General features: G+C 45.8%; 1 protein-coding gene across 1 annotated transcript in view; it reads right to left on the bottom strand.

Annotated features, from left to right (window-relative positions):
* GLRA1 (glycine receptor alpha 1) overlaps positions 1-23,826 on the bottom strand; it is a 236,926-nt gene that overhangs the window by 140,921 nt on the left and 72,179 nt on the right. Inside the window, exon 2 of the mRNA XM_040345118.1 lies at positions 1,371-1,501. Coding sequence (XP_040201052.1) covers positions 1,371-1,501 — 131 coding nt within the window. The remainder of the gene's footprint in view (positions 1-1,370; positions 1,502-23,826) is intronic.

Here is a 23,826-nt window from a genome sequence, read left to right as displayed (position 1 = left end):
TTAGAATACTGGAGCAGGGTCTGGTCAACCATACCAAAATTCTCATCCATAGGTCCTGGGTCCCTACCCATAACACCCATGCTAATCCCAACCATGGCGTCAGGTGTTTTAGGGGCTGTAGCCAATGTGGAGTTGTACTCCACACATGTCGGTCCTGCCCTAAGTAAATTGCTTTTTGGTCTAGAACGTCTGGATTAATCCAATTTTTTTTCCACCTTTCCGGTTCCTAGGGATACAAAATTGTTTCTCCTTCACCACTCTATACAAGGTCTCGTCATGCACCAGTAGAAGCTCACCATGTATGTATTTATAGATAGTAAACAGTCTCTAGCCAGAGCGTGGAAGAAACCATCAGTATTTAACTCTCACCCCCTCCAAGATATACACTATGTAGTTTGTCCGTCTGCTAAAGCCACAATCCGATCTGCCCTGATGTGATTCCATGTTCACCTGGAGAAGCTGACCAGCTCGCTTTTTCTGCTGTCCTGTCTGTGTAGAGGGGAGGGAGAGGAGGCTGGAACAGTCATGCTCTATGCTTCATGAGAGAGATGCTCTCTGAACGCTGCAGCCAGCAGCCATGGTAGTGAATGAGCTGACTCAGGAGGAGGGAAGGATTTTTTTCTTGCAGTGGGTGGCTTTTTTGCACGCCCCCCAAAGTGCCGCCCTAGGCCTGGGCCTTGTCTACCTAGGCCAAGACACAGCACTGCTCCCATCCCCCTTGAATCTTTTCTGCTCTATTCTTCCTCATTCTTCCCCCCATTCTCTCTCCCTTTCTTCTCAAATTCGTTTTAATATAAATTGTCCTCTATTTTTGCCATGTTCTGGCCATATATAGAGAACTCAGAAATGGCTATTGTTTATGTTTTGATCATAAATTAACCACAACTTTGTTATCTACTGACAATTTTCTCTAATTCCATAGCCCCTGTGTGAGAGTGCTTTTTGTTTTTATTTTCTTTAAAAAAAAAACAATAAATAATTTGAAAGAGAAAACCCCTCACTACCTCCCTCAAACACTTACCTAAGTCCCATCACTGATCCAGCATGGTCCCAGATGCACCTCTGCTATACTCTGTTCCATAGGCTTCTGTTGTTGTCAGTCAAACTCCTATGAGAAAGGAGCAGAGGGTGTGGCTTGCTGGCACTATGTGTGTCTATGGACGCACACAGCCCAGCTCGGAAGTGCACCTGCACGGATGCCCCCTTAGCACCCTGATGAAGAAAGAGCAGACAGCACCTGCTGGGGACTGTTAAAGAGGATGTAAGGAACCAGATATAAGGGACTACTTTGTGCAATATTATTGCACAGAACAAGTAAGTTTACAATATTTTTTTATTTTAATAAAAAAATATAGACACAACTAGATTACCTTTGAAGTTAGGGCGAATTCGGGCATCATATCCAGAAATTTTTCCCATCAACTTGTCCAAGAAATCAGATGGTGACATTTGCTTGGGATTGGAACGGACGGAGGCCCCCACCTCTTTGGAGGCTGCGAGGCTGAAACAAAAAATTAAATATTAATCATGATGCTGATATAATTTTTTTTTATACAATGTTTAGAAAGAAGACAGAAATAGAAAGTTTGGTGACACACCAATGTACATTTCCTACACGTGTTATTTATAGAAATCAGTAGACACACATATATATACATCATTTTGCATATGAGCTGGAGTGAATTGATAAAGTATCTGCTTTAACTACTTCCCATTGGTTATAAAATTATGTACAAATCCCAAAGCGTGTATTTTTTTAATGCAGAAGTAAAAAAAAGGACGGTATTTGCAATTTTTCTATGTCGCACAATATTTACGCAACTGTTTATGAAATCTATATTTTCAAGAAAAAAATACAATAAAATAAATTTGAATGCACACAAACACTATTTAATCCACATCTTTTTGTATTACAATAAAAATTAAGATTGTGATGAGTAAATAGATACCAAATATGTCAAGCCTCAAACTGTGTACGCCCTTGAAATGAGGAATAATTACAGTGCTCAAAATTATCAATAGGTGATGCTTTTAGAAGTATGGTAAAAGTGACTGGACAACTCTACAGCCATCCAGATCACTTTTACAGAAAAGCCTAAACAAAACTGAAAAAACATATGGCTTCTACCTTGAGCTTGTTTTAACCTCTTCAAGCTTTGGATGTACTAAACACATCTAAAAAGCTGAAAAGATTAACTTAAAGCTGAATGCCAGGCAAATATAAAGACATATACTGTACAATGCATTCAGTGTTTATGTATTACAGGTACTTATATAGCTCTGTCAATTTACACAGCTCTTTACACATATATATTGTACATTCACATTATTCCTTTGCCTCAAGGAGCTTACAATCTAAGGTTCCTAACTCACATTCATATATATACATACTAGGGCCACTTTAGACAAGAGTCAATTAACCTACCAGCATGTCTTTGGAGTGGGAGGAAACTGCAGTACCCTGAGGAACCCAAACGACCTGGAGTAAACCCATGCAGGCACAGGATTCGAACCGATGACCCTAGTGCTGCTAGACAGAAATCATTTTTTAATCTGCCGCTGTAAAAATCTTAAAATTGGTTTGGAAATCTGTTGCACAGTAGCATTTAGATTGGGAGTAGGAGGGGCAGCACTGGGAGCCAATCAGCTGTGATGCATGCAACGAGATTGACCAGAAAAGGAAGAAGAGGGGTGACCTCATCAGCTTGCTATTGGGCCTTCACTTTCTAATCACAAGCAGCTGGGGAGAGGGGAGGGGAGATTACATCATAACCTCCCAAACTGTAACAGAAAAAGTGCTGCCACCCTCCTAACAATGTGGCAGAACCGTCTCAATCTAAGATTTTGATGGATGGAAATGCAAACCCTTTGGCAGGTAAAGCAACTTCTTTATATGTATTACAACACGGCTTAACAAATTTGCTTGGAATCTAGGAGCCAGCTAAAAAAGTTAGGAGCCAGGAACGCGCCCCGTCCCGCCGAGCTTGCGCGCAGAAGCGAACGCATACGTGAGTAGCGCTCGCATATGAAAGCTGTGTTCAAACCACACATGAGAGGTATCGCTGCAATTGGTAGAGCGAGAGCAATAATTCTAGCGTGACATGTTGGGTATCAATTTACTCGGCGTAACATTATCTTTCACAATATAAAAAAAATTGGGCTAACTTTACTGGTGTCTTATTTTTTAATTAAAAAAAGTGTATTTTTCCGCAAATACTGTGTGACAGAAAGTATTGCAGCGACCGCCATTTTATTCTCTAGGGTGTTAGAATAAAAAATATATATAATGTTTGGGGGTTCTAATTAGAGGGAAGGAGATGGCAGTGAAAACAGACAGAGGAAGCTCCATTAGCATTGCTGGTTGTCTTGTCATACCAATGGCCACCACAAGACGGCGCCAGATCACAGAAGGAAGCAGAGGCCTGCAGAAAGCCGCAAAGCCGCGGTCTCAATTACCGGCCCGTGTGGTCTGACACGATCGTGCGGCAGGGGAGGTGGGGGCACACGCAGGGGCGGACTGACAACTCATGGGGCCCCCAGGCAATAGGAGATTTAGGTGGCCCCCTGGAAATAGGATATTATGTGGTCCCCCAGGCAATAGGAGATTATGGGGCCCCCAGGCAATAAGAGATTGTGGGGCCACACAGTAGAAACACACACACATATAGTATGCATACACAATATACACACACAGTAAACATACACACACAGAAGGTACTGGAGAGGCGGGGCAGCTATAATATTGGGATTTGTAGACCAAAAGGATGTCGGTAAGGGACATTTCAGGGACAGATGGTACAAAACACAGATTTTTACATACTGTCCCTGGTTTTACCGAGGCTGGCAACTCTAATGGGGCTCCCTAGTGGCATGGGGCCCTTTTGGGCAGTGCCCGAGTGCCCGAATGGTCAGTCCGCCCCATGGCACACGGAGACGCAGGATACCCCAGCTGTGCCGCCCCAGGCGCCAGGTTCGCTAATTCTAGTCGCAATTGCGACCTAGCACCCTGTCGAACCCTGTATTACAAGTGTGTATTTAGGTGTTTTCCTGGAGTTTGACTTTAAGACAATTCTGGATATTCATACATGTACAATTCTAAAACATGAAACACATTATAATGATGCAATAAGGACAGCAACAGCTGACCTCCATCAGTTTAAATGCTACATGTAAAACAAATAAAAAAAATGCTCTTGTGAATAAGGCCATAATTAGCTTTTAACTAAATTGTCTATAAAAAGTTAGTGTAGATGCCTAAACGACTCCTATAGAAATATACTGTATCTTTATGCAAATGCTGTGTCTTCAGACTTAGACTTTGTATAAAACAGACTGCTGCAAAGCAAAAACGCATAATCATTAAAATCTTATACGAGTTTTAACATTTTAATATAATTTTAAAAGTCATTGAAACGTATTCTCTCTGGAGAAGAGACACTTGAGAGGGGATACGAATACCGTACTGGTCACAATAGGTATAAATCTTTTTTGCGGAAGGGAGTTTAACAAGACACGTGCCCACTCATTAAAATGAGAGGAAAAGAGGTTTAACCTTAAAATCGTAGAGGATTTTTTTTATGTAAGAGGGGCAAGAATGCGGAATTCCCTTCCACAGGCGGTGGTCTCAGCGGGGAGCATCCATAGTTTCAAAAAACGTTTAGATAGACACCTGAACGAACACAACATACTGGGACAATGTAATACTGACATATAATCACATGTAGCACTACCCCCGAAGGAGCCGCTGATTTGTTTTTGGGATCGGCATATTGAGTTACCTTAATGTGGCGTATGGGTGCAGCTGGAGAACAAAGCAATGAGCGAGAGTCCAGACAGTGAATAAAGGGTTTTCCAATGCTTTATTCCAGGCCAAACACGGACAACATCAACGTTTAGTGGGAAGAGCAGGTTGATGAAGAAGAAAGAAGAACCTTGCAGTGTCAGGCCTGGATATTTATTGAGCAATAGAGTACCAAACTGTTATTCGTCGCCACTCTAGTTGGAGTGGGTAAAGTGCCCCCGGACAGACCCCTCTCACAAGCCTGGCAGCCGAAGTGTCACTTAGGATTTTCTGGGAGGAACAGATCTCTCCCACAGACCCGGCTCTAGGGCCTCTGCCACAGGCCAATTACTTTTAGATGAGCTAGATGGATAGATTGAGCAAATCCTCCCAGTAGGTTTGTAACATAGGTCACCGGATGACAGCAGCACGTACCTGTCACCGTTCCGGTCACTAGATCCCCGATTGGCTCGCTCAAGCCCTGTTGGACAACCTGCCTCTGGGTTCCCCTCAAGCCCGCTCCCCAATCGAACGGCACCCAGCCTGGGATCCTTTCAATAGAAGCGGGAATCCAATAAGTCACTGGAGTCCCTTTTTACCTCAGGATGAGGGTTTATGTAGACTGCAATTTTGGCCTGGTGGGCCTCGCTGGCGGGGTCCATGGATGCGCGCACCCTGAAGGTGGATGCCGCACCTGGAACCGGGACCCCGTGAAACTTGGTTAGCACATGACACCTGTCACATATATACCCCTCCCCAGCATGCCTTGCGAGGGAGAAACTTCTCTGATTGGATGCTGGGGAAAGTTGCTCTGCCAGAACCCCTCTGGCGCCAACTGCCGGCCAGGGATGGTATTGCATCCCTGGTGCACAGACTGACCCAGTGGACGTTTCTGGAGTGACAGAAGTCCCAACTTTAACAAATTCAGAATGGGAGCAAGGTAACTCTCCCATTCCCCACTAACTTTAGCGTAGTGCCCATACTGAAAGTAAGGGGGTGCTACACACACATTGAACTTGATGAATACATACTATTGTTAACTACTTCCCGCCCAGTCAATAGCAAATTGACGCCCGGGAAGTGGTTCTGTTATCCTGACTGGACATCTATTGACATCCAGCAACGGCTCAAATTCGCAAAAGAGTTTGCTGCAGTGTGAACCTAGCCTTAGAGGCGCCTCTCTCTTTTATAGTCAGTTGTGACAGGACGCTACTCGTATATCAAGACATCGCTTGTATATCAACTCCAAATTTATTTAAAATGTTTTGCTTGTCTTGCAAAACACTCTCAAACCAAGGTTTTACTGTATTTTATATACATAACAATTTTTTTTTATGATACACAGTGCTTTAGTTAACTTAATGCTATTCAAATGGGGCTCTTTCAGATAGGTGAATTGGTTTCTGCGTTACTGCTAAACTCAGCAGCAAATATTGAGCAAAACATATTGAGCTGCATCCAATTTGTGTGAGTTCAGAACTGCCAGCCCTGGATGCACAATGGCTATGAACAACCGCAGTGTTGGTGATTGTTTTGTACAGCGTACAAATCTGAGGGAAACAGTTTGCACACATTGGGAGGGATTTACTAAAAACAAATAGACTATACACTTTGAAAGGGCAGTTGCACTCATTTTCCTTAGTAAAAGTAAATATGGTAAAGCTTCACTTTGTAAGGAAAACCCAGCCAGGTGCAAGGAAAATAAAAAAAAGCAGTTTTGCTTGCACATGACATGGTGATGGAAATCAGCATTTACTAAGCACTGGGGAAAATTGCGGAGTGCAACTTCACTTGCAAAGTACACAGTCTATTTGCTTTAGTAAATCCACTCCAATGTGTACATGGGAATAGTTTTTCTGCTGGCAAGAATAACAGTTTTTTCCTGACAGCCCCTCATCTGAAGGAGCCCCTGGGGTTTACATCTACATTAAATCAGACCTGGCTGTTACAAAAAGCTTCCCGGCCATTTCACAAAATGAAAAAGTGTAGAAGGTGTGCTTCTTGTTCACTACAAGGAAACACAAAACTTCATACATGAGTCAGTACTGGTATAAATGGATTGGGGTATTTTGTTATGAGCTGCTAAAAATATGAAAATTCAAAAAATAAAGAAATTCAATTATTTATTTTTACCGCATTTATAAACACCGCTATGTACAGGTAAAATCTTCTCCTTTTCCTTGCAGCTACCTATAGATTTATCAGTGTCCCCCAGACTACATTATATATCTAGCCCAAAGAAAATGCAATGAATTCATAGACCTCAATGGTTGTCAATAAGGCTGCAGTTGAACATATGGGGCTTGTGCTGAAATTTGGCATGTACATCTTCATCCTTCCACCAGATTCATGTCATCCCCTACGTCAATGTTTCCTTCATCTATCGTGTGCCACAGTGTCACCCTTGAATGTGTCCATTGCCTAGGGTGGCAACCCACTCCTTGGCAGTTTATTTTTATTGCAGAGAAAATATAAACCTCAGAGGTGATCAACTACCACCAAAATAAAGCTCTATTAGTGGTAAAAAACACTTGGGGTACACATTCACACGACCACACAATTGTCAGTTAAAGTAACGTAGTGCCGTATCGCAAAAAATGGCCCAGTCATGAAGGGGGGTAAATGTTCCGGAGGGCGATGGAGGCTAAGTGGCCACCATGCACAGCTGCCCCAGATTTTGCTTTCCAATTTTAGTAAATCAACCCCACAGTGCTTCAACAAACTATGTAGAACAATGAGACCAAGAAAGTCAGATTACATTGGCTGCTTGAGACCAATGGATATCGATTCATAGGTCAAAGAAGGGGGCAAGGGGGTGGGGATTTTGGTGGGGACTTTTCACGGCACTGATAGGAGACGGTATGATAAAAATTAACAGTATTTATTAAACATCAAACAATTACAATAAAATGACATTTAGGGACAGGCCCCACATTGCACATCAGAAAGCAAAAAACCAACTGTGTCAAAATGCAGGAAGTCGATGACCTCGACCGGTTTCGCGGTATTACCGCTTCTTCAGGAGGAAGTTTCTAGAGGGTATGTATAAAACATATAAATAAACAAGCATAGCATACAACAAATGTAAACATTGTATTAAGATCAAAACAGCACACTACTTCATAAAGGAGAAACTCACCCAGATTGGTCATGTAATCAAGCGCGTAACCTGGTTTAAGCCTTCTTTGGCGCATGGAGGGGGATTTTTGTTAGGACGGGCTCTGATAAGGTGAAGGGTATAGTCAGTGTAAAGTAGTTGAAGAGAACATTGCTTAAGTGAAGTTGGACACCGATTGATGGGTGAGAAGGGTGTGTGAGTGACGGAAGGGGGAAGGAAAGAGAAGAAAGAGGAAGAGGGGGGATGGGGAGGAGGGGGGGACCCTGGGGGTGTTGTAGGGGGTGAAATAAAAATGGAGGAGGAGGTGGATCGGGCTATAATGAATATAATCAAAACAGGATGTGCAGAGGTGTGAGGGGGGTGGGACGAGGGGATTGGGGAATAGGAGGGAGGGAGAGGGGTTGAGGGTGGAGGGAAAGGGAAGGAGTAGGTAACAAGGGGCAGAGGGAGAAGGAGAGGAAGGGAAGTGAGTGGACATAAGGATAGGGAGGAAGGGAAGGGGGGGAGGAAAGGGCACAAGAAAAGGGGGGAGGGGGGGAAAGGGGGCGCATGGGGTGGACAGGAAAAAGGGGGGGCAGGTGACACATAATGGGATGTGGGATAAGGTATTATAGGGGAAAAAAGGGGGGGTTTTGTGGGGGTATTGGAGAAGAGGAAAAGGGGGAAAGGGGGGGGGGGGAAGAGGAGATTAGGGAACCGGAAAGAGGGGGGAGGGGGAGGGGGAACCATGGGGGGGATAGGGGAGCAGGGGGAGGGAGGGGAAAGAGAAGGGAGAATAAAGATGAAGCAAGGTAACATACATGGGTATTATCGCAGAAATGATTTGTATGAATTCATTTAGTTTAGTCCTGGGAAGGTCGTGGCATTCAGGTGTTCAATCCACAGACATTCTTTTTGTAAAATGATTTTGTCCCAGTCTCCACCCCGAGGATGTTGGGGAATTACTTCCAGGATAAAGAAACGTACAACAGAGAAGTCATATCGGTGGTACAATCCATGGACTGTCGTCCCCAGCAGAGAGCGCCAATCACAGCTCTCTGTTTGCAGCCTGTGACCTGGCGTCCTGCCATTGGGTCTCAGGCTGCACGCCCACGCACCCTCGTGCAGGGGTTGGTGGGACGTTGGACGGCGGTGGCGTCGTGAATCTAATGACGTCAGACGTCGTCCAGGGTTCCCTATGAGAAACTTCCTCCTGAAGAAGCGGTAATACCGCGAAACCGGTCGAGGTCATCGACTTCCTGCATTTTGACACAGTTGGTTTTTTGCTTTCTGATGTGCAATGTGGGGCCTGTCCCTAAATGTCATTTTATTGTAATTGTTTGATGTTTAATAAATACTGTTAATTTTTATCATACCGTCTCCTATCAGTGCCGTGAAAAGTCCCCACCAAAATCCCCACCCCCTTGCCCCCTTCTTTGACCTATGAATCGATATCCATTGGTCTCAAGCAGCCAATGTAATCTGACTTTCTTGGTCTCATTGTTCTACATATTAAATGGGATGCTGGCACATCTTACCTTTCTTATTTTTATTTTAAAAGAGGCTATACTCTCCCCTTTTCAATAGCTTCAACAAACTACTTTAAAATACATATTTTATGAATGTGTGGTATTGTATTGTATTGTAGAATTTGTAAATATATATTTACACTGGGAGAGCCAAATATTTTCGACAAGGTGGATCTTGTTCACTCTGCATAAATGACCCCCTTCTTTTTTATCAATATGGTTAGCATGCTGTTGTACACATACAGTATGTAAATACCTTACAGAGTCTACAGGGAAATATATTCCCTCATTTACCTTCCTGGCTCTTTGCTAAGTATAAGCGACCAACTACCTTGCCCAATCACAGTCTGTGACTCCCTTTTTAGCTCTTCTACCCAGCATGACACGTTATCATTCAGATACAGAAACTTATCAAGGAAACTTGAGAAAAAATGACTATGGCACTTATCTACAGTAGCTCATTATTCTGCACTATTATTAGAGATAAGGGACATGAATGTATAAAGAGATGAGCCGCCACAAGGAACAATAGTAAAAGCGAACATTTCATAAGGCATTTATTGGCCAAAATGAAGCCTGTGTTATTTATAGTATTCGGTTCACTGAACTTTGTCTATTACAGGTCTGAAAATTCAACATTAAAACTCAATCTGTGCAGGGTGCATGACTGATAACACTATTCTCACTTATCCTGCTGCAGCTAGAAAGAAAGATATTAGCAGGATCCATATTTGACGGTCAGTTCTTTGCTAGTGTTGAGCAGAATATGCCATATTCGAATTCGCGATATATCTCGAATATATATTCGAATATTCGAGATATATTCGCTAAATTCGAATATTCGTGATATTTTATCGAAATTAAATGATTGCGATTTTTCGCTATTGCGAATGCGAAAATAATTGCGAATTTTTTAATAACTGCGGTAGGAGCACTCTGATTGGCTCAGAATATTCGTGATATTTTATCGAAATATCGCAACATGCGAATGCGATATTTATTGCGCAATTTCGAGAAATGCTGGAGGAGCGCTCTGATTGGCTCAGAATATTCGTGATATTTTATCGAAATATCGCAACATGCGAATGCGATATTTACTGCGCAATTTCGACAAATGCTGTAGGAGCACTCTGATTGGCTCAGAATATTCGTGATATTTTACAATAGAAAATAATTGCGAATATTCGGCAAATGCGGAAGGAGCACTCTGATTGGCTCAGAATATTCTTGATATTTTACAATACAAAATAATTGCGAATATTCGGCAAATGCGGAGGGAGCACTCTGATTGGCTCAGAATATTCTTGATATTTTACAATACAAAATAATTGCGAATATTCGGCAAATGCGGAAGGAGCACTCTGATTGGCTCAGAATATTCTTGATATTTTACAATACAAAATAATTGCGAATATTCGGCAAATGCGGAGGGAGCACTCTGATTGGCTCAGAATATTCTTGATATTTTACAATAGAAAATAAAAAGTGTTTTGCATTGGTGGTGATTCTTTACTCTATCCATCTGTCACAGCCGTTTGTCAATCAAACACCTTGAAGATTGAACACGTTCATGCTGCATGCTTTGGACTTTTTTTCACTTCACATATCAAAGACATTTTTATGAAAGATTATTTTTCTATTATTGGGACTATATTTCTTTATATATTTGTTTCACTGTGTATTTCACAAGTTATTTGCGCTTGCTTATTTTATAATTTGCCCACATGTCTTGTCACTAGACATATTTTTTATTCTTGTAGAGCGACTCCATTTTCTGTCTTGTATTAAATTATGTTGTATAACATTTTTGAGTTGCTGCTGTATTCTCCCCTTTTTTTAAGGTATGCGCAATTTTTTCCTTCTTACAAAAAATAATAATATCAAACATACAAATATTCATAACAGAAACATACACAAAGCCCCCCCCTTTTGCATCAGAGACAATCAGAGTTCTCCTACCACAGTTATCGAAAATTCGCAATCATTTTCGCATTCGCAATAGCGAAAAATCGCAATGTTTTTTTTTTCAATTTGGCAACATAAAAGGATCGCCTCAGCTTAGCTACTCGGCCCAGGGTCTCTAATCATACCAGCAATGCTTTTAGACGTCGATAGGATGTGATCTGTTTTAAAAATCAAATTGAAAAAATGCGAATATTCGGAATTGCGAATATTCACCGCGAAATTCGAAATATAGCGCGATTTCTCGAATATGCTATATTCGAGTCGAATATTCGCAATGCGAATATTCGTGAGCAACACTATTCTTTGCTGCCTTTTAAGAAGTGACTTATCATTGTTCGCTTGTGGTGTATCAGTGGAGAGTGATCGTAACATTGGACAATGTTTAGCAGACTGTGACGCAGATTCTTCTATCCAATATGATCGTTCATACACCATTTTCAGTTGAATTGTGGAATGTCTGTAGGAAGGGGCATGACTGCAGATGATTTTGGTTCCAAAGGGGCGGCCCATCCATTAAGGGCTCTGCTACTGAGAGTAGGCCCAGGAGTTTCTGGGACCTACTGGTCTAGGGGAGGTCCTGTGCTTTCTTGCCTGTGGGAAGAAGCCGAACAATTGGGGATTCAATTGAAGGACACATCCTGGCCAATCTTCCTCACAGTGCTGCCCGCTGGCTGAAAGATCCTGGTACTGTGTAGCTGTGTATTTGGAACTTTTGCAAAGTGTGTGTGTGATTACATGGTCTGTGGAAGAGACTTTTGATCGAGCTTCGCACTGGCTGCTAGGTCAGTGAGAGAGGCCTATCCGGTGGTTGCTGAATCCAGTGTGGAAACAGTTTGTCCTCTGGATCCAAGAACGTACCCGCAATACGCAAAGCAAGGTACCTGAATCTCCCCTAACCCTCCATCCCTCTGTCTGAGTTTGTTTAATAAAACCTTGAAGAAAAAGAGACACTGGGCCTGATTTACTAAGCTATGTGCGCTGCGCTGGTTCATGCATTAATTAGTACTCCGGGTGGAGGCTTAATTCGGCGCATGAACCAGCGTAGCAGCCGGCGCATTGAAACTAATATGTAAAGCCGCGCCGAACTCCCTATAGAAGTCTATGGGAGAAATCAAAAGTGTTCATTTTAAAGGCTAATCTGCAAGTTTTGTCCTAAAAAGTGTTTGGGGACCTCAGTCCTGCCCCAGGGAACATGTATCAATGCTTTTTTTATTTTTTAAAACGGCCGTTTTTTCGGGAGCAGTGAAATTAATAATTCTTAAAGTGAAACAATAAAAGTGAAATATTCCTTTAAATTTCGTACCTAGGGGGGGTGTAATGTCAGCATGTGAAATAGCGCATTTTTCCCGCACTTAGAACTCCCCCTGCACAAAGTGACATTCAGAAGGAAAAAAGTCATTTAAAAATTCACACGCGGCTATAATGAATTGTCGGCTCTGACAATTCTAAAGGGATTCATTCATAAAACAAACAAAAAAATGTGTAGGGGTTCCCCCAAATTAAATTACCAGGCCCTTCAGGTCTGGAATGGATATTAAGGGGAACCCCGCCGTAAAAACCAAAAAAAAAAAAGACGTGCGGTTCCCGGCAAATATCCATTCCAGACCCTTCAGGTCTGGTGTGGATTTTAAGGGGAACTCCACCCCAAATTGAAAAAAAAAATGGCGTGGAGTCCCCCTAAAAATCCACACCAGACCCTTATCCGAGCACGTTGACCTGGCCGGCCGCAGAAAAGAGGGGGGGACAGAGTGCGGCCCCCCCCCCTCTCCTGAACCGCACCAGGCCACATGCCCTCAACATGGGGAGGATGTCCCCATGTTGATGGGGACAAGGGTCTCATCCCCACAACCCTTGCCCGGTGGTTGTGGGGGTATGCGGGCGGGAGGTTTATCAGAATCTGGAAGACCCCTTTAACAAAGGGGACCCCCAGATCCTGACCCCCCCCTGTGTGAAATGGTAATGGGGTACATTGTACCTCTACCATTTCACCCCAAAAAAATGTCAAAGTGTTAAAAATGACAGTAGCCGGTTTTTGACAAATCTTTTAATAAAATCTTCTTTTCTTCCGCTGCTTCTTTCTTCTCGTCAACATCTTGCCCGACGTGTTCTTCTATCTTCTCCGTCCGTCCTTCCGCCTTCTGGTCCCGCATCTTGCCCGTTGTCTTCTCCGTCCGCCTCCTCGTCCGCATCTTGGGTCTTCTGCGGTCTTCTTCTCGGTCCGCCGCCTTCTCGTCCCCTGCGTTTGAATTTGATTTGGCCGCCGTTTTCCCGCTCCTGGGACCCGCCCCCCTCTGACGCCACAAGTAAACTCCTTAGAAGGTCATGTGCGTCAGAGGGGGGCGGGGTCGCAGAGCGTCACACAGCGGGGGAATTCAATTTCAATCGCGCCGCCCGGAGAAGAAGTTCCCGCCGTGTCACACTCATGTGACCCCGCCCCCCTCTGACGCCACAAGTAAACTCCTTAGAAGGTCATGTGCGTCAGAGGGGGGCGGGGTCACATGAGTGTACACGGCGGGAACTTCTTCTCCGGGCGGCGCGATTGAAATTGAATTCCCCCGCTGTGTGACGCTCTGCGACCCCGCCCCCCTCTGACGCACATGACCTTCTAAGGAGTTTACTTGTGGCGTCAGAGGGGGGCGGGTCCCAGGAGCGGGAAAACGGCGGCCAAATCAAATTCAAACGCAGGGGACGAGAAGGCGGCGGACCGAGAAGAAGACCGCAGAAGACCCAAGATGCGGACGAGGAGGCGGACGGAGAAGACAACGGGCAAGATGCGGGACCAGAAGGCGGAAGGACGGACGGAGAAGATAGAAGAACACGTCGGGCAAGATGTTGACGAGAAGAAAGAAGCAGCGGAAGAAAAGAAGATTTTATTAAAAGATTTGTCAAAAACCGGCTACTGTCATTTTTAACACTTTGACATTTTTTTGGGGTGAAATGGTAGAGGTACAATGTACCCCATTACCATTTCACACAGGGGGGGGGGTCAGGATCTGGGGGTCCCCTTTGTTAAAGGGGTCTTCCAGATTCTGATAAACCTCCCGCCCGCATACCCCCACAACCACCGGGCAAGGGTTGTGGGGATGAGACCCTTGTCCCCATCAACATGGGGACATCCTCCCCATGTTGAGGGCATGTGGCCTGGTGCGGTTCAGGAGAGGGGGGGGGCCGCACTCTGTCCCCCCCTCTTTTCTGCGGCCGGCCAGGTCAACGTGCTCGGATAAGGGTCTGGTGTGGATTTTTAGGGGGACTCCACGCCATTTTTTTTTTCAATTTGGGGTGGAGTTCCCCTTAAAATCCACACCAGACCTGAAGGGTCTGGAATGGATATTTGCCGGGAACCGCACGTCTTTTTTTTTTTTGGTTTTTACGGCGGGGTTCCCCTTAATATCCATTCCAGACCTGAAGGGCCTGGTAATTTAATTTGGAGGGACCCCCTTTTTTTTTTTTTTTTTATGAGCAATGACTCTTTATATTCTTTATAGCCATGAGTACTTTAACCACTTGCCCACCGGGTTAATTCTGGCACTTCTCTCCTTCATGTGAAAATCACAATTTTTTGGCTAGAAAATTAATCAGAACCCCCAAACATTATATATTTTTTTTTAACAGACATCCTAGGGAATAAAATGGCAGTCATTGCAATACTTTTTGTCACACCGTATTTGCGCAGCGGTCTTACAAGCGCACTTTTTTTGGATAAAAATCACTTTTTTGAATTAAAAAATAAGACAACAATACATTTTGCCCAATTTTTTTCTATATTGTGAAAGATAATGTTACGCCGAGTAAAATGATACCCAACATGTCACGCTTAAAAATTGCGCCCGCTCGTGGCATGGCGTCAAACTTTTACCCTTTAAAAAACTTGATAGGCGACGTTTAAAAAATTCTACAGGTTGCATTTTTTGAGTTGCAGAGTAGGTCTAGGGCTAGAATTATTGCTCTCACTCTAACGATCGCGGCGATACCTCACTTGTGTGGTTTGAATATTGTTTTCATATGCGGGCGCTACTCGCGTATGCGTTTGCTTCTGTGCGCGAGCTCGTCGCGACGGGGCGCTTTAAAAAATTTTTTTGGGGTTTTCTTATTTATTTTTATTTAGTTTTATAATGTTTTACACTGAAATAAAAAATTAAAAAAAAAAGGATCAGTTTTCTTCCTATTACAAGGAATGTAAACATCCCTTGTAATAGGACTAGTGTGTGACAGGTCCTCTTTATGGAGAGAGGCGGGGTCAATAAGGCTGGAAAGCATGGTATTGAAAAAAAAAAAAAAAGATCTCATGCTTTCAGCTGCAATCATGTTCGTTCACCACAGTGGTGTAGTGTATAGCACTTTGACCTAGCAGCAAAAGAGTCGTTGGTTCGAATCCCGCCCGTGACAGCATCTGCATGGAGTTTGCATGTTCTCCCTGTGCCTGCGTGGGTTTCCTCCCACAATATAAAAACACGCTGTAAATCGGTTCCGGTCTAAATAAGCCCTAATATGCAGTAGTATATTAAGGTTTGGTTCTGCCCTAGGCCTGACTACATATCTGCACCTCCTAATAGAAAAATGACCCACCCCTTCCTGTCAAGGTCACACCCTGTTTTTGTATAACCCCGCCCAGTAATTTTCAGGGGACCCACACACTAGTTCTGGGGGGGCACTGGATTCCCTTAACCACTTCCATACCAGGCACTTACGCACCTTCCCGCCCAAGCCAATTTTCAGCTTTCAACACTGTCGCACTTTGAATGGCAATTGCGCGGTCATACAACACTGTACCCAAACAAAATTGGCGTCCTTTTTTCCCCACAAATAGAGCTTTCTTTTGTTGTTATTTGATCACCTCTGCGTTTTTTTTTTTGCGCAACAACTAAAAAAAGACTGCAAATTTTGAAACAAAAAAACCTTTTTCTTTTTTTAGGTTAATTTTTTTGTAAATAAGTTTTTCTCTTTCAATTACGGGCACTGATATGGCGGCACTGATGGGCACCGATGAGATGGCACTGATGGACATCGATGAGGTAGTACTGACGGCACAGATGAGGTGGCATTGATTGGCGGCGCTGCTATGCGGCACTGATGGGCACTCATAGGCGGCACTGATGGGCACTCATGGGCGGCACAGATGGGCGGCACTTATGGGTGGCACTGATGGATACTTATGGGCGGCACTTATGGGTGGCACTGATGGATACTTATGGGTGGCACAGGTGGGCACTGATAGGTGGGCACTGTGCATGGATGGGCACTGTGGGGTGGCACTGATTTTCCCAGTCAGTGCCCATTTGTGGGCACTGATTGGCATCTTTTTTCTTATTTTTTAATGCTTTTTGTTTTTTTGTTCTATATTTTTTTTGTTTTTGCACACCCTGGTGGTCCAGGGTGGGCATCCCTGGTGGTCCAGTGTGGTGATCCGAGGGGGGGCTGCGCTGATAAACAATCAGCGCGAACGCCCCCTGTCAGGAGAGCCGCCGATCGGCTCTCCTATACTCGCGTCTGTAAGACGCGAGTGAGGAAGAGCCATCGATGGCTCTTCCTGTTTACATCGTGATCAGCCGTGATTGGACACGGCTGATCACGTGGTAAAGAGTCTCCGTCTCCGTGAGAGACTCTTTACCGAGATCGGAGATGCAGGGTGTCAGACTGACACCCCGCATCACCGATCGCCGCGCTGCGTGCCCCCACAGGCGCGTGCGGCATGAAATCCTGCAGGACGTCCTGTCAGGATTGTGTAACCACTTCCCGGACGTAAATCGGCCATAGGCTGGGCGGGAAGTGGTTAATTTGCATAGTTTTTCTCTCACTTCCTGTTTGGCTATGGGGCAGGAAGTGAAGGCAAATCTCCCCAATTGGACACAGATAATACAAAATAAACTGACAGGGCCTATAACCCTCCCTCACTCTATCCAAAATGAAAGAAAATAAAACTTGTTGATTATAGTTCTTGTCAGGGGCGGACTGACCATTGAGTCACTCGGGCACTGCCCGAGGGCCCCATGCCACTAGGGGGCCCCATCCGGGTTGCCAGGCTCAGTAAAACCAGGGACAGTATGTAAAAATCTGTGTTTTTTTTAGATCTGTCCCTGATATGTCCGAAAATGACATGCTTTTAATGTGAATATCCCAAGATTTTAGCTGCCCGCCTCTGCACTACCTCCTGGCGTGGTGGTCATCTGTAAGCCAGAGGGGCCCCATAATCTTCTATTGCCCAGGGGCCCCATGAGTTGTCAGTCCGCCCCTGGTTCTAGTTTAAGCACAAATTTCATAGAGTTTTATTGAGAGCCCTAAGAAAATATAACCATGCCAATAGGCCAGGATAGAGCGTTGCTAATATGTAGGAATGTGTGTGTTAGAGCACCCCACCCAATGTTAACTAAAAAATTATTAATTTGCAAATAAGTATTATCTGCTCATTTTTTTGGGGATGTCTGCACCCCTGATAGTGACAACATTTGTGAGGTGTCTTCACCCTTTCTAATTCATTCACTTCCTGTCACCAGGGCAGGACTTAGGGTGGTGGGGGCCCCTGGGCTTGAGTGTTGAAGGGGCCCCCTGGAGCCGAGAATTGGGGGGGTCGAAGATGTTGAGCGAGGGGGGGTCATAGTTGTTGAGTGGGGGGGGGGGCGCATTAAAGTTGTTGAGCGGGGGGGTGCCTCTCACCTGTGCACAGAATGTGTCGGCTCTCTTCCCTTCAGCAGACATCCACACACCGCTCCGGTTCCTCCTGGGGGGGTTTTGCAGTTGTTGAGTGGGGGGAGTGCCTCTCACCTGTGCCGACAGCCGGGGCCACAGGCTGTCATTAGCCCAGCTGTCGGCTTTCTTCCCTTCAGCAGCCACAGTCCTCCACACACCGCTCTGGTTCCTTCTGCTTCCGTGCTGCCTCCTCTTGCAGTGCGGGAATATTAACCCTTTCGCAGGACTGCGGGAAGAAGCTGTCTGTGTGGAAAAGTCCCGCAGAATCCGTGCGTGTTGGGAGGTATGCGCAGGGCCGCCATCAGGAATTTTGGGGCCCCTTACTAGGGTTGTCACCTGTCCAGGAATCACCCGGACAGTTCGGGTTTGGGATCTTGTGTCCGGGTTTCAGTCTGCCTGAAACCCGGACACATTATTTAGACTGGGCTGTGGCTCCCCAAGTAACTAAGGGAAGTCACACAAAAATCTGTTGCCATTCGGGAGATGGGAGCCGCTGTCTGGGGGCAGGTTTGGCATCACTGAGGGGGAGCCATGATGTCAGCAAGGGCAGTTTGGCCACACCCACTGTTTGCCGCAGCGCGCTGCATTACCACTCTCCTTGAGGCATCCAAAGGTGCCCTAGGTCTTTTATAATCCTATTGTGTGTACTACGAAAAAAAATGTGCCCTGTGCCGCTAAAGTGTTCGGGTTTGGCTTGAAGAAAAGGTGGCAGCTCTACCCCTTACACAGCTTAAGGCATGGGCCCCCTGGAGCAGAGAACCGGGGGGGGTGCTGCCGCCTGAAATTGAGAAGCGGGGGGGGCTGCCGCAAATTGAGAAAAATATATATACAGTATATATAAAAAAAAGGGGTAGCCATCCGGGGCCCTGGGGACCTCTGGGCCCTTTAATAAAAAGAAAAAGAAACCTCTGGGCCCTGTAATAATAAAAAAAAAAAAACATTTATAAAAAATACATAAAAAAAAGGGAGGTTGCCATCTGGGGCCCTGGGGCCTCTGGGCCCCTCTGGGTCTTTGAATAAAAAAAAAAAAAATATAAACAAAAATAAAAAAATAAACATTTATAAAAATAAATAAAAAAGGACCTCTGAGCCCTTTTAAAGTGGAGTTTCCATCCCAATTTTTTTTTCATTATTGTGCTCATTAGACCTAAAAAAGTAAAAAAAAAAAAACTCATCTGGAAATGCCTGTTGCTATGCGGTCCCACCAAATCTGCCTTTGAAATCACCTATGATTCTGACATCATCTCCCTCTAATGCTCCTGGGAAATGTGTGTCATAATTTCCCAGGATGCAGTGCGCTGTCCAATTATCACTCCCCATCCAAGACTTCCAGGAAGTAAATGCTTGTAGGCTTCACAATGCCCACAAGCAAAATGACAACGGTGTAGACATAGTTTTATAAACTATCTTTTTTAAATATCTATGCGGATAGGCAGCGGATTGTAAAATAGTAAGTGGCCGGATCTATATTATAAAAATGCAGGATTAAAGAACATACATTTAAAAAATGCTAATTGTGGTTGGAACTCCGCTTTAATAAAAAAAATATATGTATAAAAAAAAATGTACATTTTTTTTATAAAAAAAAAAAGGGGGTTGCCACCTGGGGGCCCTGGAGACCTCTGGGTCCTTTAATAATATTAATAATAATAATAAATAAATAAATATATATATATATATATATATATATAAAACATTTTTTTAAATAAAAAATATATAAAAAAGGGGGGTTGCTGTCCGGGGCCCAGGGGCCTCCGGACCCCTTAAAAAAAAAGGGGGTTGCCATCCGGGGGCCCTTTAATAATAATAATAATAATAATAAAATATATATTTTTATATATATATATAAAAAAAACATTTTTTTTAATAAAAAATAAATAAAAAAAGGGGGGTTGCCGTCCGGGGCCCCTGGGGACCTCCGGACCCCTAAAAAAAAAAAAAAAAAAAAAAAAAAATGTTTTTTTTTTTTTTTTTTAAAGGGGGCCCCCTATTAGGCGGGGCCCATGGGCTTGAGCCCAGTCAAGCCCAATGGTAAGTCCGGCCCTGCCTGTCACATAGCCAAACAGGAAGTGAGGGTAAAACCTTACTAATATATTTTCTTGTGGACACAGAGATCAATCTAAATAGTTTCCCATTATGTAAATTGCACTCTAGCATTTTGCTGTGTACACCCCAAATTATTAGGGATCTTGGACTTTGGGGTCCATTTACTAAAGGCAAATCCACTCCTACAAGTGCAAAGCAAGGAAGAAAACAAAACAACTTTGCTTCTACAGGATTGGATGTTAAAACCATCAGTGCTTCCTCTCTGATTTTCAGCAAAATGCATTGCTTACTCAAAAAATGCCACTGGCAGGGAAGGGGTTAACACTAGGTGCGAGGGAGGGGTTAAATATGTTCCCTGGGTGTGTTCTAACTGTAGGGGGGGGGGGGGGACTGACATGTGTAAATGACAGATCGCTGTTCATGAAGGGGAACTCCAGACCCCCGAAAAAAAAATAAGGTGGGTTCCCTCCAGGTGCATACCAGGCTCTTAGGCTTGGTCTGGAACATAAGGGGTTAAACCTGCGCAAAAAAAATAGCGTGGGGTCCCCCCCAAGATCCAAACCAAGCCATTATCCCAGGCACGCAGTCTGGTCAGACAGGAATGGGGGTGGGGACGAGCGAGCGCCCCCCTCCCTCCTGAGCCATACCAGACCACATGCCCTCAACATGGGGGAGTGTGTGCTGTGGGGGAGGGGGGCACTGCCCCCCCAACCCAAAGCACTCTTGTCCCCATGTCGATAGGGACAAGAGCCTCTTCCCGACAACCCTGGCCGTTGGTTGTCGGGGTATGCGGGCGGAGGGCTTATCAGAATCTGAGAGACCCCTTTAATAAAGGGGTCCCCAGATTCCGGCCCCCCACCCTATGTGAATGAGTATGGGGGTACATTGTACCCCTACCCATTCACCTGGGGAAAAAAATAGAAAAAAATAATACACCACACATGAATAAATTAATTTATTAGTCAGCCGGGGGTCTTCTGCCGGGGCCCCCCACCACCACCCCATTAGGCCCCGGGCTTCGCCATCTTCTGCCGGAACCCCCTTCACCAGTGAGGCTCCTGCCTTTGGGGGAGGGTCCCGGGCTACTATGACGGTTTCTGCGGGGGGGGGTGCACTGGCACCCCACCCCCGTCTTCAGCGACGTAATTCACCGGGACCCCCTTCACCAGGGAGGCTCCTGCCTTTGGGGGAGGGTCCCGGGCTTCCACGACGGTTTCTGCGGGGGGGGGTGCACTGGCACCCCACCCCCGTCTTCAGCGACGTAATTCACCGGGACCCCCTTCACCAGGGAGGCTCCTGCCTTTGGGGGAGGGTCCCGGGCTTCCACGACGGTTTCTGCGGGGGGGGGTGCACTGGCACCCCACCCCCGTCTTCAGCGACGTAATTCACCGGGACCCCCTTCACCAGGGAGGCTCCTGCCTTTGGGGGAGGGTCCCGGGCTTGGTGTCTTCCGCCGGAGGGCGCCACTCTCCGGGCTTCTGCGATGCCTTCCGCTTCTGCCTGTCTCCTCCGCGGAGCACAGGGCTTGTCTCCGCTGTCTTCTCCCTTCTCTTCCATTCGATGTTGACACGACGAGGTCCGGCGCTGGAATGCCGTCTGAGCAGTGGGCATGGACTTATATAGGGCAATGCCACCATGTGACCTCAACCCATGTGACATCACATTCCCATCATGCCCAGGGAATGTGATGTCACATGGGTTGAGGTCACATGGTGGCATTGCCCTATATAAGTCCATGCCCGCCGCTGACACGGCATGTCAGCGCGGAACCTCGTCGTGTCAACATCCAATGGAAGAGAAGGGAGAGGACAGCGCAGACAAGCCCTGTGCTCCCGGAGGAGACAGGCAGAAGAAGGAAGAGAGAAGAAAGAAGACGGAAGAAAGCCCTGGCTCCGCGGGGGAGCCAGGCAGAAGAGGGAGCAGAGAAAAGACCTGGGAGTTGGCGCACCCCCGGCAGAAGACCAGGAAGACCGGAACCCTGGCGGAAGGCACCGGAAAGACCGGGGGATAGGCGCCATCCCCCGGCAGAAGACCCCGAAGTCCGGATGCCCCTCCCTAATGAAAAAGAGCTTAAATGGGGTGGGGGCATCCGGCGGAAGGCTCCGGAGAGGACCGAGGGATGGCGCCCTCCCCCGGCAGAAATCACCGAAGCCCAGGGTCCCGGCAGAAGATCGGGAGAGAAGAAACCCCCCCTTCTAAGAGAGCTAAAGAAGAAAGGGGGGGCTCCGGAGCTGATTAATAAAATATTTTATTGTGTGTGGTGTTTTATTTTACTTTACATTTCCCCCATGTGAATGGGTAGAGGTACGATGTACCCCATACTCATTCACATAGGGTGGGGGTCCGGCATCTGGGGGCCCCCTTATTAAAGGGAGCTCGCAGATTCCGATTAGCCCCGCCCGCATACCCCGACAACCAATGGCAAGGGTTGTCGGGAAGAGGCTCTTGTCCCTATCGACATGGGGGCAAGAGTGCTGTGGGGTGGGGGGGCAGTGCCCCCCTCCCCCACAGCACACACTCCCCCATGTTGAGGGCATGCGGTCTGGTACGGCTCAGGAGGGGGGGGGGCGCTCGCTCGTCCCCGCCCCCATTCCTGTCCGGGCCAGACTGCATGCTTGGGATGAGGGCTTGGTTTGGATCTGGGGGGGGACCCCGCGCCGAATCGGCGCGGGTTTAACCCCTCACGTTCCGGACCAAGCCTAAGAGCCTAATGTAGCCCTGGAGGGGGACCCGCGCCGATTTCAAGTTTGAAATTTGGCGCGGAGTTCCCCTTCAGGGCTGAAAACAGCTCGGAGATTCCCGTGCGCCGCGTCACGCAGCGCATTCACGGGTACGCCGCTTGGTATTTACCAAGATTTTCACGGCGTACTGACAAGGCGCACGGGAATCCCTGACTTTTCTCTCTGCGCATGCCCAGTATGCAAATGAACCTCCCGAGGTTCAGGCGCACTGTGCAAGCGTACGGGGATCTGTTTTCAAAAAACACTTTCCCTTTCAATTCGGCCCGCCAAACACTTCAAAACACATGTCACTTCACTTCCCCTGCATCCCCCCACCTCCCCCCCTAATAAACTCCCGCCCAAACCCCCGCAATTTACAGTTTAATGTGCCGTGCGCCAGGTCTGTACTGGTGCACAATGCACCCTCTCCTGGGCGCACGGAGCACATTAGTAACTAGGGAAATACACTGCACTAGCAGCGTATTTCTTTAGTAAATGGCAAAACGGCTGCTACTCCTGCTTTTACTCCATGAGTCATGGAGTAAAGGCTTGGTAAATCAGCCCCATTGTGTTGGTCCAGACATTTGTGAATAACTCTTCATGGAGTACCCCTAAGATGAACGTGGTAAGGTAACGGCAGGCCCAAATTTAAACCAGCAGCTCATATGGGGGTATTGCTACATTTCAAATAAAGCTAGTACAAAAAAAGGGGAACTATGGGGTTGATTTACTAAAATTGGAGAGTGCAAAATCTGGTGCAGCCCTCCATAGAAACCAATGAACTTCCAGATTTTGTTGTAAAGGCTTAATTGAACAAGCTGAAGTTAAAAGCTGATTGAGTACCATGGACAGATGTACCAGATTGTTCACTCTCCAGTTTTAGTAAATCAACCCCTATGTGATATGCAGAAAAAGTGCATCACACCACCCAATACTGCTTACTTCTCGTTTATACCTGTTTTACACTATTTACACTGACTATGTAACAGACAACCCTTGTGTTTT

Source organism: Rana temporaria, chromosome 3, assembly GCF_905171775.1.
Source record: "Rana temporaria chromosome 3, aRanTem1.1, whole genome shotgun sequence".
Lineage (NCBI taxonomy): Eukaryota > Metazoa > Chordata > Amphibia > Anura > Ranidae > Rana > Rana temporaria.
Note: the sequence above shows the minus strand (reverse complement) of the source record. Positions and strands in the feature narration are given on the sequence as shown.